Below are 15,032 nucleotides of genomic sequence, written 5' to 3'. Positions count from 1 at the left end.
CAAGGGCAAGCAGAGGGGCAGGTACCAATCTCTTCAGTCTCGTGACCAGTGACAGGACTCGAGAAAATGGCACAAAGCTGAGTCAGGGGAGGTTTAGGCTGGATCTCAGGAGAAGGAGTGGCTGGGCGCAGGAACAGACTCCCCAGGGCAGCAGCACCCAGCCTGAGCTAAGAATCGTGTGGACAATACACCTCGGCACATTACGGCATTCTTGGCACGTCCTGCACAGGGCCTGGAGTCGGACTCGATGATCCTGAAGGGTCCCTTCCAGCTCAGGATATTCTGTGATTTTACGGTTCAGTGATTTTACGGTTCTGTGATTTTACGGTTCTGTGATTTTACGGTTCTGTGATTTTCGGAATGTCAGCGCGACCTCGGGGCCTAGGCCGCGGGGCTGCTGTGGCGGCGCTCTGCCGCCAGGGGGCGCGCGGGGCGGCGGCTGTGAGGAGGATGAGGAGGAAGATGATGATGATGAAGAGGAAGATGATGATGATGAAGAGGAAGATGATGATGATGGGGAGGAAGATGATGATGATGAAGAGGAGGAGGCCGAGCCCGCGGTGGCTGTGCCGCTGTGCCCGTCCCTCCTCCTTCCTCTCGCCCTGACCGGTGCCCGGGCCTGTCTTGGCGTGCCACAATTGTTGTCTAATGGTCTCTGTGCCCCTCCATGCCTTCCTGCTGCGGACGCCAGCCCTGCCGTGCCCGGCGTGGCCTGCTGGCCCCGTGGGCACGGGTGATGAGTGACACTCTGTGAATCCTCTCAGTGGGCTTTGGCTTCCTCTCTGATCCTTCATGCAAAAATGGGTACAAATGCTTATGCATGTCAGAATTTATCCTTAGCAGAAGGGAACCTGCGGGAAGGATTTTTGGCATGGGACAGAACCATGTGCTGTAAGAGGTGATGGCAGCAGGGTGGGTTTCTGCAGGGTCCCGGCCCTGTTTGGGGACCATGGATGTGGGAATGTACTAAGGCTACAGGTTTGTGGTTGGCATGTGACAGGATAGCCCTTTGCTTTGTCATACATCACAAAAGTCTTCCAGGCTGTGACTGTTTCTCCCAAACCTCTTCTCCTCCAGCTTGTCGCAGGTTTACTGTAAAAAAAGGAAAGAGAACAAATATGGATTAGATGAAAGCAGTTAAGCCATCACCTTCAGTAGCACTTCAAGTCTCTCCCTCTCCTGATTCTGCCACTTGCAAAGCCAAGGTGATCTGGAGCTTTGCAGTCCCAGTCCTCAGTCCCCACCTTGTTGTGAGCTTGAAGCTGGAGCCCAGGCTGCTGCTGGAAAAGGTCAGCTCTCTGCACACTTCCTAGCAGGATGGCAGCAGAGGGAGCAGCTTCTGCCTGGGAAGGGTTGAATGACTGCTGTGTTCCTCTTCAGAGTGTGGCTGACCTCTGAAGAAAGAGTTTCTAGGACAAGCTGTTAGCGTGGAAATGCAGGGACTCAGAGTAACCCGTGCTGCTCTGGTGGGGCTGTCTGTCCCTCAAAGGTGCCATGGGATAACAGAGAGGCCTCTGCACAAAGGAGCTGCTACAAAGGATGAGGGAGAGTATGTCTTGGAAGACTGGCTTTCCTGGCAGTTGAAACATCAGAAATAGAATTGGAAAGTTTAAAGTAAACTACAGCAGCCTCAGGAACATCTGTCATGTTTCTGTCAGCCTGCAGGATAAGGAAAGAAATCATATATCCTGAACAGAAATAAGGTGAGGCTGAACTGCATGAGTCATTTCTCTTCAAGGCAGATGAGCTGGATTTGTTTGGCCTTGGTCTAAATTGGGAGCAGGACCTGAAGGCTCCTCACTTCCTGGATGGTGACCATGGAACACAACTTCCCAAGAACTTGCATCTGGTGGGGCAGTGGGTAGGGGTTTCAGTATGTGACAGGCCAGCATGGTCTAAATGATCTGAAAAGGGGCAGAGAAAGAAGGGAAATCTGTTTGCATCTCAGGGCTATACATTAAGGGAAAGTGTGGCCTTTCTGGGGCAGAAAGCCAACCAAGTGTCTGTGTGTTTGTTATTTCTTGTTACGAGCAAGCTGGGTGCTTGTGGAACATTTTCAAGATTGGTCTCTGCGTTGCATTATTGTCTGGCTCATGGAAAAGGAGGGCTGTGAATTTCCAAGCCCAGAACTCTGGTTTGTGTTACCTTTTGCAGGATTTTGTTTTGTTTAAAATAAAGAAAACTGCTATAATACAGAGCTAGGTTAGAGCAGCTACCCAGGGAATTGTGCCCACATTAGGCAGCCTAAGATGAAGCAAGGAAAATTGTATGTTTTTCCCAGCCTTACCCAGTGTTTCTCTAAAATAATCTCTTTCTAAGTTGCTTGTGATCTTTTTAGGTGATGCGAATTATGAGTTCTTACTCTGCGTTTGGTTCAGGTCCCCTTTGTTTGACCTGAGCCCAGCCACTGAGCTTACATCTGTTAGTATGTTTAGGATACAGAATCATCTCTCTTCCAAGAATAGGCAGACTTTTCTTATAATATTTAGTGCTGTTTCACCTTCTTGAAAAGACAGGAGTGATGCCTAGACTGCTGTGCTGGCAGAAGACATCTTGCCAGTGTGGCCAGCCTGGCAGAGCTGGGCTGGGAGGTGAGTGTGTTTCACAGCAGCTCAGTGCAAATGGCACCACCCTGACACGGGGGAGAGGGGAGCAAGGGAACAAAAGGTGACAGCACCACAATGACAACTTGTGTGTCTTTTATTAAAACAGTTACAACTGTAGCTCTGGAAAAAAAGACTGTGGATGCCTTATTGCTGTTCACGTGTGAGGAAAATTATGTTGGTGGCGGAGTTGTGTTATGATTATATACACCTTTCATTATACAAGGGCCACAAAGGTGATCTGGGACAGAGAGTGCCACATCTGAGAGGTAAACACCCTTCATCTAACAAAACAAACTGTATACACCTTGGAAAGTGGGCTCTGGGCTTCCCCCTGGTTCCCTTGCCCTAGCATTTGATGATGTGAATTTGGAGTGCTGGGCCAGGTTCCTGTCACTGACCCTCACAGGCACCTGGCAGATGAGTGGAGGAATCTGACACCAGATAATTTTACAGAGGTGGCTTTCCCCTCTATGCAAGAACTGAACCATGGCAGCTGTCATGCTGCTCTGGTTATTTGCAGACACTCAGCAGCTTGCAGGGATAATTTTTCCACAAGCACAACCTTTAGTCATTAGGATTAATGTATTTCTCTTTTCCTTCACCCATTCACTGTTCACTGAGTAAAAGGATTGTCTCTCCAACAGATACCACCATAGAAAAGTTTCATGTAACTTTCAAATGAACCATCCCAAACCTTTCAACCTTTGAGACCTTTCCCACTGTTTCCTTAAAACAACCTGTCACACTAATATGGTGCTCTCAGCATCTTTTTAGAGCTCAGCTGGCAGTGTCACAACCCTCTAACAAGTCCCATTACGTCTGTGGCACTTCTGAGCACGGCTTTGAGGGATGCTTCAGGACTCCACTGGCTGCATCATTGGTGGTCCTTACCAGCAGCCTGCTTAGCACATTGGAATTCCCCAGAATTAATTCTGCTGGAGTGCACAGGGCCACAAGCTCTGCTGAGGGGGAACTGGGTGTTTCTCTGAGCCAGCCTTGCTGATGAAGCCTGGACAGTTTCAGTTTATGGACTGAGAACTTTCTGGCAAGACATGACTTTGCTTCAGCATCTACTCAACAACATTCCTGACAACTTCCACAACTCCTTGACCTCGTGCTAAAATCAAGCTCTGCTCAAGTCCCTCTCAGCATGACCAGGAGTTTAGTCAGTTGCCTCATCCACACTGCCTCTAGAAAAGGGCATCAGCATTGACAGAAGATTGTCAGCTTTCACTAGGACTGAAACTCCTGGCTACTGAGCTACTCCCAGAGGACACAGAAGAACATTCACAGCCCTGTCACAGTGACAGTACTAAAATCCTTTATGGCAACTGTGTCTCTGTCAAATGCTAACTTTGGGGAAGGAATGAGAAGAAAGAATCACTGTGTAATTAATTCCAGAAAAAAGCAATCATGGGCTTAAAATGTTACACATGCTGTCTGTCAGTGAATGCTGGACTTTGGACTCTGGGCTCCAGCTGCTGATTTTGGAACCCAGCCTCAACCAATAATGGTTGAGGGCTGTGAGCTAGACCAGAGCAGACAGCAGATGAGCAGAGTGAAGCAGCAGTGATTTCTGGAATGAAGGTGAAGAATTTTCCTTTGGATGAATGGTTGTGATGAACTGTGAATAATGGTGGGTTTAGTGCAAGTGTAAAGATTTTTAACTAATTATTAAGAAGCATTAGCTGTCCCTGTTGTCCAGTCATCCATCCACATCAGCAGCTGACTGGAGAAAATAAAGCAATGTTTCTCTTTTCCTGCTATTAAAAAATGGAGTCAGGCCCTGTACAGGTCAGCTAATTCAAGGACAGGGAGAGTCTGGTGGTATTCACTCCATTCCACACCCAGCCAATGAAGTCTCTTTCATCAGAAAAGGGCATAAAGAAAACACAAGAACAGCCCCCCACCTCCCACCAAAATGAGTATTACATACACATTAGTGTCACTTTACACTTGTTGCCCCAGGCAGCCTGCTAAATTCTTCACACCCTGATCATATATTACAGAATATTTTCTGTTGCACATACACATAAAAAATTATTCAGTTCCTCCACAACCATTGCCTTAGACAAAAGTCTCTTCTGCAAACACCGCTGTGTCACGCTCCTCTGCGGCCACCTCTGCCAGAGGCTGGCTCCTGAGCCACTCTGCCCTGCTGCGGAGGAGCTCCTTCTCCACTGCTTCCACCTGTGCTGTGGGACAGGGCTCGTTTTCATCGTGCTTGAAATAGTCCCTGATGGTGTTCCGGATGGAGTCGGGGAGGATGATGCGGATGGTGTGGCTGAATGTGTCCGAGCCCTGGCTCTGGGTTGGCGCCTGCGCCATTCCCACTGGTTGTCTCTCCAGCTCCTCGGGAGCAGAGGCACTTTTGGGGCTCTCTCTGAGCTTGGCCTGCAGGGATGGGACCGTTGGTTCGTGGTGGTAGCGCCTGGAGGACTGCAGGACAAGGGGGGTGTTCTGCCCATAGAAAACTGTCTGGGGGATGTGGACTCTCACAGTCTGCAAGCTCTTGGACAGGCTCTGCCCACTGCTGCTGCTGGGTGAGTCTCTGTTGCTGGTGGTTGTCACGGATCTCTGCTCTTCTCCCACTTGAGACCCCCAAGAGCTTTCTTTATTTGGGGCCACATAAAAAGTTATCTTGGTGCGCTTCAGGCTTTCCTGGCTCAGAGGGCACTCATCAGTGCCTTTGATTTCTATGTTCTTCACTGTCTTCTCCCTGTGCTGCTGGTGGCTGACCTGTGGGGATGTCTCACTGGATGGGCTGGCAGCTGGGTACTCAGGGCTTTCTTCAAACTCTTTGGTATAATCCTGGCTCCTGGGCCCTGGGCCAGGGCACCCTGAACAACTCAGCTGTCTCTCCTCCTCTTCCCAGTCAATGTCAGTGAATGGGCTTCCCATGGCAGCTCTGCTGACACATGGAAAACTTTTCTGCTCTCCAAAGCAATGACTGGCCTCTCCAGCCTTGGGTTCACCCTCATGAAAACTGTCCAGATTGCACAGGTGTAAAGGAGACGTGAAGGATTTGTGCCACTCTTTTTGGGACCTCTTGGCAGCTGTGGGAGACACAGCATGAAGCCTGGTAGAAGTGCCAAACATGAATGGCAGGGATGAGACATCTGTGGGACTAATGGCTGATGACTCTGAGCAGTAGGAGAAAGCACTGTCTAAGGAGCTAAGAGAGGAGGCAGACGGGGAGGTGGTGGTAGAGGACAGGCTGGAGAAGCTGGACCTGTTGGACAGGCTAGACTTCTGAAGGCTGAGCTGCTTCACCCTGGAGGTGGTCTGAGGTGATTGCCACGAGTTCTGCCTGGCCTTATTAACCCCAGGGCTTAGGCCTTCATCAATGAGCTTCTGGCTCTCCATCTGCAGCTGCCTGAGCCTGTGGATGTAGTCTGTGTGGCTGCTCATGATGGTGGCATCACAGCTGGACTGGCGGGCCACCGGCTCGTGGCTCTGTGCGGGCAGCTGGGAGCTGAGGCAGACGCTGGGCTCCGAGGAGCAGCGGTCCCGGGCCGGGCTCAGCGAGCGGATGGAGCCGATGGAGCAGAAGGAGCCATCCTCCTCCAGGAGCTCGTAGCTGTCTGCACTGGCGTTGGTCTGGGCTTTGCTCTGGTAGCAGGCTGTGATCTCGCTGAACAAGTCCCAGTCTTCCTGATCCTCATCAAGTAGCAAGCATCTGGGTTCTTCAAAAATGGCATCTGTTTCAGATTCCACGTGGTGCTTCGGCCCTTCTGGATCACAAGTGGAAAACTCCAGCTCATCAGAGGAATCATCATGCTGAGCCAAGCCTATGTCTGGGGCAGAGGATGCAAATTAATTTGTTGCCATATATATAGTACCTCACAACCAAAACAAAGAAATTATATTAAGCCCATGGAAAAACAAAGATAATCCATTATTCTCACAGGAAATAATAAAAAAATTCTGGCTTGATGACCAGTTTTCACCACTGGCCTTATTCATAGCATAGCTAACAGAGACAACTCCATCTCTTTCCATACAACCATGAGGTTTAGCTTTATAGAACTAACGTGGAAAATAAAAATACTGCTGGGACATGGCAGTGCTAAGGCTATGCTAAATTCTTGCAATGGCTGGAGTAGGTTTAACAGCAGCCACAGAGAAAGACAGCCATTGCTGGAGACACATTGGAGTTTCTGCACCTCAGCCCTCTGCTTTGCTATCTCTTCCTGACTATGCTTGACAGGCAAAGAGAAAACCAAACCCAACTGATTTTCAATACTGTTCCTTAAAAGAAACAGGAAGGTAAAGCAAACTCTTTTACCTACTAAAATATTTTAAATATTTCTGGAAGTTTTACTACCATCAACTCACCCAGAGATTCCGCTGAGTTGTTGGACTTCTTTATGTCAGGTCTTTGGAACAAGGAAGCAATATCACCCCCAAAAATCTCTCCTGAGTTTTCAATCAGAAACTGCACTAACAAGGCCACCTGGCAAAAACAGGAATTCACAGATTCAGTTTCATGAAAACAGAGCAAGTAAAATCATACCCAGATCATTTCATTTTTTTTACAAAGATGTAATTTCCTCAAGAAGCTGTTAATAATGTGGCAGTGCATCTGTATGAACACCTGAGGCAAGAATATGAACTATGTGAACTGGTGCTGTGAGCCAGGTATAACACATTCTACAGTTTTCCTCTCTATTGCTTGCACCTCATAAGCCACAAGCAAGCATTCCTCCTTTCTGGTGCACTGTTGTGCTCATTGCTTATTTTGTTCCAGCTGAGGTGGCAGTGTCCAACTTCAGCTGCTCCAATTTTCTTGTGCTTGCTTGGCTGTATAGGAAGCTCATCTGGTGAAGCAATCACTGCTTCCCTTTTCACCCTGCACAGTCTGAGGGGCTAAACCCTCCCAGCATGGGCACAGCTGCACAGAGGAAAGGCCAGGGTGCCACTCAGCCAGCACTGTCACTGGCCCTATGCCTTCCTTTAGACTACAAAGGCAGTCCCCATAAAAAGCAGTGAAAGGGGAAAACAGAGATGGAAGATTACCTTCTTTGTGGACCGGCTCTCCTCTTCAGGCCCAGTGGGACTCGGTAGCCACAGCATATTGGGCGCTATGCAAAGAGCCAGGTTAAAGGCATTCATCTGGTTCACTCCAGAATTCTGCTCAATATGATGCAGGACTCCAAAGAGGTGTCTGAGTAAGATGAGGTTGGCCTCTGGAAGCTGGTTGACAAGACTATTCAGGGAGTGGAAAAAAAGGAAAACACAGCTGTTCACAAACATCTACTCCTTGGATTCTAGAAGTTGCATCTCAAATATTTTTCCCCCTCCTGCCCCTTTGTACCCAGCCTGAGACATCCACATTTGATAATAAGGTGAATCTGTGTCACTCCCCTCCACCAACTCATGTGAGAGCCAACAACTCTGCACCCAAATTGCCCGCCTGCTCTGGTCTCAGAGCTGGGGGGACAAGGGACTTGGAGGAGGAACCCACAATGCCTTGGCTAAACAGGGAATGGCCAGAGGAGACAGGAGACAGCTCCAGGCCAGCAGCACGCCAGACCATGCCACTGCTGTGTCATGTGCTGTGGGGAACACGGATAAAGAAGGCCCAGGATAAATGGTAAGGTTCAAAAACTGAGCTGAGCCATGGTTTAATCAACAGGAGATCCAACAGGAGGCTGATAAACTGCTCATGCTCAGGGCAGCAGTTTCAAGGCAGTAAAGCCATTTTCAAGGTCCACATCTCCCCCTTGACAGGGCTGTTTCTTCTAACTGCCAATATGATGATCAGCCTCATTTCATGCACATAAGAATAAAGTTACTGTCATTCAAGATTTAATTCTGCTACCATAGATGCACTCCTGGTGGCTGAATTACTATGCTTTTTCAGCTTACTTGTTCTGGTAATTTGAACTAATCATCAGAAGAGAATTTTAAAATTATTTTTGTGGGGTCAGAAATGTTAAGGATGTTCAAAAAAGACCATTGAAAAGAAAAGTTTCTGATCAGTGACACTGGCAATCAGCAATAGCTCCTCCCCTGTGGCCTGAAGCATTGCCAGTGATCTCCCAGAAAATGAAGACTATTCTTAGGTCCATATGATCCCCCTTTTCCCACCAAAAGAAACTTTTACAAACAAGGCTTTTACAAACCTTTTGATAGCTTCAATCTTATGTGCCCGATTTTCTGTGTCCACAGCTTCCATCCACAGTCCGTGCATGTCTGAGGATAGAACACTGTCAGGTATATTTCGGAGAAAATCCTGAATTAAATATATATATGCAGAGCAGTCTGGTCAGTTTTGAATTCCTGGTTTCAGTTTCACAATATAGTCACTGTTTATTCATATTAAGCACAAGATAAAACAAGACACTACACAAACATGTTTATTCTCCCCTCCCATGCCCACCCAGCTGTCTTTCTCAGGCTCCTTTGTGGCAGCACTGCAGGATGAACAGGCAGCCCTTCTGTTTTGCCCCTTCTCCAGAGCAGGACTGTCCCTTTTCCAGTCCAGCAGAGGACTCAGCCCTGGGGCTCTGCACTTATCTCTCTGAAACATTTCTCAGCTAGGAGGGCTGCTGGTTTTTCTCAGGGGACTATTCAACAACTCAATGTATGTCTTGTGTTGGGAAGTGCATGAATATCAGGCCAACAAGAAAAAAGGGGATTTTTTTTAATGCTTTGGTGCCTAAATTACTCTGACCAGATTTAATTGCCAGTACAAAACACAATCTTTTCCTTACTGAAACATAGGTCTTATCACAAGCTTCATCCCCCACCCACCACAACCCCTCTGCTTGGATTTAGCAGCTGCTTTCCCTCGTGCTTGCTGGCTGATCAGAGGGTGAAGGCTGGGGGTCCAGAGAGCACAGGTCAGCTCCTGTTTTGGGGGTTGCAGAGCAGCTGCCCCCAAGTCCTACCAAAGCTTCTGCAGCCTCTTCCTTGCATTCAGAAATGACAAAGAACATCTGTGCTGCTGCAACCAAAGGGTTTGATGCATATGCCAGTGCAGCATCTGTCATGTTATTTGGCTCTGTACAGACATCACAGCTGCCTTGCAGGTGGACATCACTGTATTTCCTGCTGGGGGTGGTTTGGTACAGGGAGGTGCCAAAGGGAGCCCCATCCTGAGGGGCTGCACATGTCTGCATGTGAAACCCAGGTCACTGTATCACCTCTGTGTACACAAACAGGTGAAAATGTTCCTTGCTGGAAAATGCTTTCTCTTCTCCTGAAATCCTCCCTACCCAAAAAGGCTTCCTTAAAGAAGGAAGGTACCATTAGCCCAGACAGTTGAGTTACTGGGCCATACATACCGTGATGACAGCTGCAGCCACAAACACTGACTCTCCATCCACCTGAACATCATCTCCAGAGTTCAGCTTCTCTTTCAGTTCCTTGCAAGTCTTGGCATTGGCAGAACGTCTGAAAATGCCCCTGGTAGAGGGACCTTCATGGTACAAGAGGAGCAGCATATCCTAAGAGAAAAGCCAGTTGTACTTTAGAGGCTAACACTTTACCCTCTTGTTTGTGTATATTATACATCATCCATTGTAGCAGAAGACCAAGTCAGTAATGGGAAGAAAACAATACAAGAGATTTATCCTGATCTAACCAGGGACAAAAACCTGACAGGCAAGCTGCAGATAAAGTTCATGTGGGCACACTTATCCTGTGACAAATGTGAGCCCAGGGGACTCTTGTAGTGAGTGAGTTCTAGGCTACATTGTCAGCTGGTGATGACCTTGAGACACCCACTGAAAAGAACAGATGTCTGTGCATGAAGTGATGGGGATTACCCAGGACAGGGTTGTTCCCACCCTCCTTACTGAGCTGAGCCTGGATCACAAGTAAACTATGGTCCTCTTCCCCATTCAATCCTCACCAGTGCTGCAAGTGGCTTTAAATGCTGGGCTAAACACATCAAATTCACATCAAGACAAACATTCCAGGCTGCTGCTTACCATGATTGGCTTGGGAAGGATTCCATCAGGACAGACAGAGGACAGGGACAGGCCGAAGAGCTTCCGTGGTGTGGTAGGTGACTGTGAAGGAGGGCTGCCCGTGGGCGTGCTGGTGCTGCGGCGCAGGGCCCAGTCAATCAAGGACTTCTTCCTCTTGGTGTGCTTCTGCAGGGACTCTGAAAGCCAACACAGACCTTCATTACACACCCGTCTGTCCTCCTGCTGGAGTGATCTACAGTGGAGGCAGAGTTCCCAGCAAAACAAGCACTTTCTACCCTCACATGTTGATTAACTGCACTCTTAATGGGGATGGTTAGACAATATACAGCAGTGAAACCACTTATTCATCTCTCAACCATCAGCAAAACTCTCAATCACCATTCTTTAGTGATTGCTGTCTCTGCAGTGCAAGAATCACTTCACTCTTGTGACCAGTGACTGGCCTTGAGAAAATGGCATGAAGCTGAGTCAGGGGAGTTTTAGGTTGGATCTCAGGAAAAGGTTTTTCACCCAGAGGGTGGCTGAGCACTGGAACAGGCTCTCCAGGTCAGTGGTCACAGCATCAAGGCTGTCTGAGTTCAAGGAGCAAATGGACAATGCTCTCAGGTGGATGGTGGGGCTCTTGGGTACAGGGCCAGGAGTTGATGATACTGATGGTTCTCTTCCAACTCAGCATTTTCTATGATTCTATTACAATGACTTGTAGTTGAAGACTAATGAAGGACTGAAAGCTAAGTCTGAACATTTGCACAGAGAAATTTCACCTCTCTGCAATCTCTTGCTCTTTACATTACATTCAGGTATGAGAGCACCTCTGGGATACATGAACAATGCCAGAGGAGCTCAGCACTGCACTGGACAGCCAGAAAGGCTCTATCTGGCTGTACCACACTCCTGCAGCCCCTACCTCTCCTCAGCTGCATTGGAGCCTGGAGTCGGGGTTTCAGGACAAACAGACACTGTTTTTCCTTTGGGAGCTGAGCAAGGAAGGAAGCCTCTGTCCCATCAGGCAGGAGAGTGTTATTGTTGGTTCTTTGTTGATGGTCAGCAGAGTCCCGGAGGCAGCTCAAGGCGATGCTGAAGGGATGCTCGTGCCCTGTTGAGCAGAGTTGTGTAAAGAGCAAGCAAAAATGCAGAGTTATGGTAAAAACTCTTACTGTTCTTGGAAAATTCCAGCTTTGGTGATCTCTGTGGTGAATGCTTAGAACTTAACAGACAGAATTCAGTGGTTTATTTTAAAATGTTTCTTCTGTTTTTGAAATCATCCCCTACAGATCTGTAGCACTCAAGCACCATTGTGATTGTCCTCAAGGCCCCCATATACACACCTACCCTCCCTCAAGCCTGAGGAGTTTCTAAAACCTAAACACAAATTGTTAGAAAGAAAAGTTTTCAAATAAACAGCCTGTGAAGGCAATGATACAAGTGGCCTACAAGTGCTTGTGACATCAGTTTAGTATTGGATTAAGGTAGCAGTTCAGAAGATAACAACTCATATGCAACAAACTGGATTTTCAATATTTGAGAGCTGAAATGCAATGAAAACTAAGTAAGTACCAAAAGAGTAGGATAAACATGTTAACTTCATAACTAGAGGCCTGTAAGTCACCAATAGATCAGTGAAAAATTCTGCTTCTTTCAGTTGCCAAAGTGCTTTCCTCTAGATCTAAACACTCTTGCTGCATGACTGCAGCAATTGGTTTGGCTCTGACAGAGCCCAGAGGCAAAGGGCCTGGGAAGTGGAGATGCTCTGTCTGACAGAGGTCAGTGGACAGCCCTGTCACAGACAGTGAAGGTGGGCTGAGGCTGCCCTGACCTCCTGCTCTGCCTGTCAGGAGATGCCTGCAAAGCTGAGCAGGAGGCGCAGCCTCCACACCTGTAGCCCTGGAAGCTCACACCAGTAGCCAGGTTGAGTTAGGCTTTGAGGCATGTCCTACCCCTGAACCACATCTGCTGCAAACAAGGCACTTCTGGGGCCAGCCTAAAGATCTCCAATTTATTTGGAGCATCTGCTGAAAAGTGTGATGGGCTCCCACCCAGAAATGCACAGATTTGCTTGGAAAAGGGAGGTAAGTGGGAAGTTTTTCAAAGATATCACCATGCTTTGATTAAATGTGGATGATGAGATGATAAAAGCCAAGTGACATCTCACAGCAACTTGATGCCACATCTTACATTAAGAACAGTGTCCCTACTATTACTTTTTAAGTGAGAAGTGCAATTGTTTGTAATGTTTCTCTGCCACATATGCTAATACAATTTATTACTTTTTCCTTTGGTGCCAGAATGAAGAACCAAAATGATGCTCAGTATGGGAGGGTTCTCACCAATGAGAGGGTAAGCAGGCTCATCTTTTCCTGAGACCACCCACAGGTGGTGTTCACTGGTCCTGCCCTGTTGGGTGAGGAACAAAGAGGAAAATGTTAGGGGCCAGAAGTGAGGGTCCATGATATTGCCTTCCACTCAGAAACAACAGACAGCAAATCTACCCTTATTCACACACACACTGTCCTGTGAAGCAGATCCTGCCAGCATCCTTAGCTAAGATCTGTCACCTGCCACTTACAGGGAGCTCAAGCTGTAGAAGGGTCTTCTTCATCACACTCTCTGCAGTTTCCACATTGGACACATTGACTTCAGCAGTCTAGAAAGGCAACGAGAGAAAATACAGGAAGCTAAGACAAAGGTGAGAAGTTTGGTTGCAGTTTCTTGTACCTTCAAAATCTGGGGAAAATGTCACATCTCTGTCTAATGACTGTCTTTACTAAATGTTCATGGTTGGATGAGCTGTGTGAATTTGAACTACACCAGAAAGGATGACGGGTATACAGCATGAAAGCTATTCTCCACTCCTTCTTCTATTATACCATCCAAAGATTTCATCCAGCAGAAAACACAGGAGGTGGGTGGTGCTTAGATGCTGTGTTTGATCCCATCAGTCTGGCTGATTATAATGCCACTGTCACTCAGAAGGGTGAACATGGAGCATGGCAATGCTTATCAACCACGAGTGTCAGGGGTCACTCTTTGAGGGAAGAACACCCAGCAGGCAAATGTGACCCACCAAGCTCGGCATGAAGCCAAGAAATGTATGCTAGACTGGGACACATTCCAGTTAATTAATTCAGGACAACACACCAGTGACTCTGTGATCAATATCCTCATTTCATAGCACTGGAAATAGGAATTGACTGTGGCACTCAGCCACAAACTATCATGAATTTTGAAGTGAAGCAAAAGGAAAAGAAAAAAGAAGTCAGAGGTGATGAATAATCTTAAGAATTAAGTTCTGTTTGTTAAGGGCCTGGCTACCTCCTTATTTCTTAAACCAAAACTCTCTAAGTGGGCTTCCAAGTGGGAAGGATGCAGATACCCAGATGCTGGAATATCAGCACAGCCCTGCATTCTCTCCCCTACTCCACAGACCCCTGTGTAGTCTTGATCTGACAAGCAGGTCCTTAGCTTTACTTACAGAAGAACAGTTGTCATCATCCAGCACAACGATCTGAAGGGTCAGATTCTTCAGATACTCATTTTGTTTTACCTTATTGATATGCCTGAAAGTCAAAGAAAAGGGGAAGGGATGTAATTTCCCAACCAAACTTGAGAAGGACCCTAAAATTTGGATGGGACATCCTCCTTGGCACTGTAATAAATACAGATTAATTATGACATACATGAACGTAATGTTCATAGTGAGGCCACGTGCTCTTTCTGACTTCTTTATCTACCTGGATCACAAAAACTAACAATCCCCCACATGCAGTACTTCAGTGCAGGTAGATGTGTCCTGCATAATACCTTCGAGTGTTTCCTCAGGATCACTACTGTTCTCCACAAATCTGAAGATTTCTTCCCCTCTTTCTCTCTATATAAACACTTTTGTCTGTGTGTTAGTGGAAGCAACATATAAAACATAAAAGAAAAAATTGTAGCCTCTAGATGCAACATAATAATTTTAGTTCAAATCAAAAAACATCTGAAGAATCAGTAACGTTTGTGACAGTTCCACAGTGATTAGCAAAGTCAACCTCCAGCTCCAAAGGAAAAAGGATGCTCCATCAGTATAATCTTCTGATGGACCCCCTTTTTTCCCAACTGTTAGCACCAATTTTGCACTCTCCTGGGGGCATCTATATTCAGATTTCAAAGGTGGGTTTTTCAAACAGCACTTAGACACTTAACATGCTGAAAATCAGAGCACAATTTGAAGGGCAGGTTTCTCTAAGGCCTGTAGAGGAACCACCTGGAAGGAGGATGAAAGGAGGGTCACTTACCGCAGTAACGCTGACAGCCACCGTTCCTTCACATCTGCTGAGCTGAAGACAAAAAGGGAGGCAGATCATCAAACAAGTGCTGAATGGGTAACAGCCTTTGGAAACTCTACCCAATTTCATTTATATATGTGGCTGTAAGTCAAAGTTGCTTCCTGCAAAGCCCTGGAACAAAAGCACAGTCCTTTCCTTCTTCTGTTCTATTTTAACAA

General features: G+C 47.2%; 1 protein-coding gene across 3 annotated transcripts in view; it reads right to left on the bottom strand.

Annotated features, from left to right (window-relative positions):
* Nucleotides 1–2,684: 2,684 nt before the first annotated feature.
* The window catches only part of LOC135304326 (rho GTPase-activating protein 20-like), a 29,143-nt gene continuing 16,795 nt past the window's right edge, over nt 2,685–15,032 (bottom strand). For all 3 annotated transcript variants that reach the window (XM_064426605.1, XM_064426606.1, XM_064426607.1), the window contains exons 5-15: nt 14,824–14,865; nt 14,019–14,103; nt 13,113–13,190; nt 12,874–12,940; nt 11,454–11,642; nt 10,547–10,722; nt 9,899–10,060; nt 8,735–8,844; nt 7,626–7,815; nt 6,945–7,062; nt 2,685–6,403 (exon numbers count right to left, since the gene is read on the bottom strand). In XM_064426605.1, the coding sequence (XP_064282675.1) occupies nt 4,674–6,403; nt 6,945–7,062; nt 7,626–7,815; nt 8,735–8,844; nt 9,899–10,060; nt 10,547–10,722; nt 11,454–11,642; nt 12,874–12,940; nt 13,113–13,190; nt 14,019–14,103; nt 14,824–14,865 (2,947 nt within the window). In that variant the 3' untranslated portion in view covers nt 2,685–4,673. The remainder of the gene's footprint in view (nt 6,404–6,944; nt 7,063–7,625; nt 7,816–8,734; nt 8,845–9,898; nt 10,061–10,546; nt 10,723–11,453; nt 11,643–12,873; nt 12,941–13,112; nt 13,191–14,018; nt 14,104–14,823; nt 14,866–15,032) is intronic.

Source organism: Passer domesticus, chromosome 7, assembly GCF_036417665.1.
Source record: "Passer domesticus isolate bPasDom1 chromosome 7, bPasDom1.hap1, whole genome shotgun sequence".
In the NCBI taxonomy this organism is placed as follows: Eukaryota; Metazoa; Chordata; class Aves; order Passeriformes; family Passeridae; genus Passer; species Passer domesticus.
The sequence above is the reverse complement of the archived record's forward strand: the minus strand, read 5'-3'. Positions and strand labels throughout refer to the sequence as shown.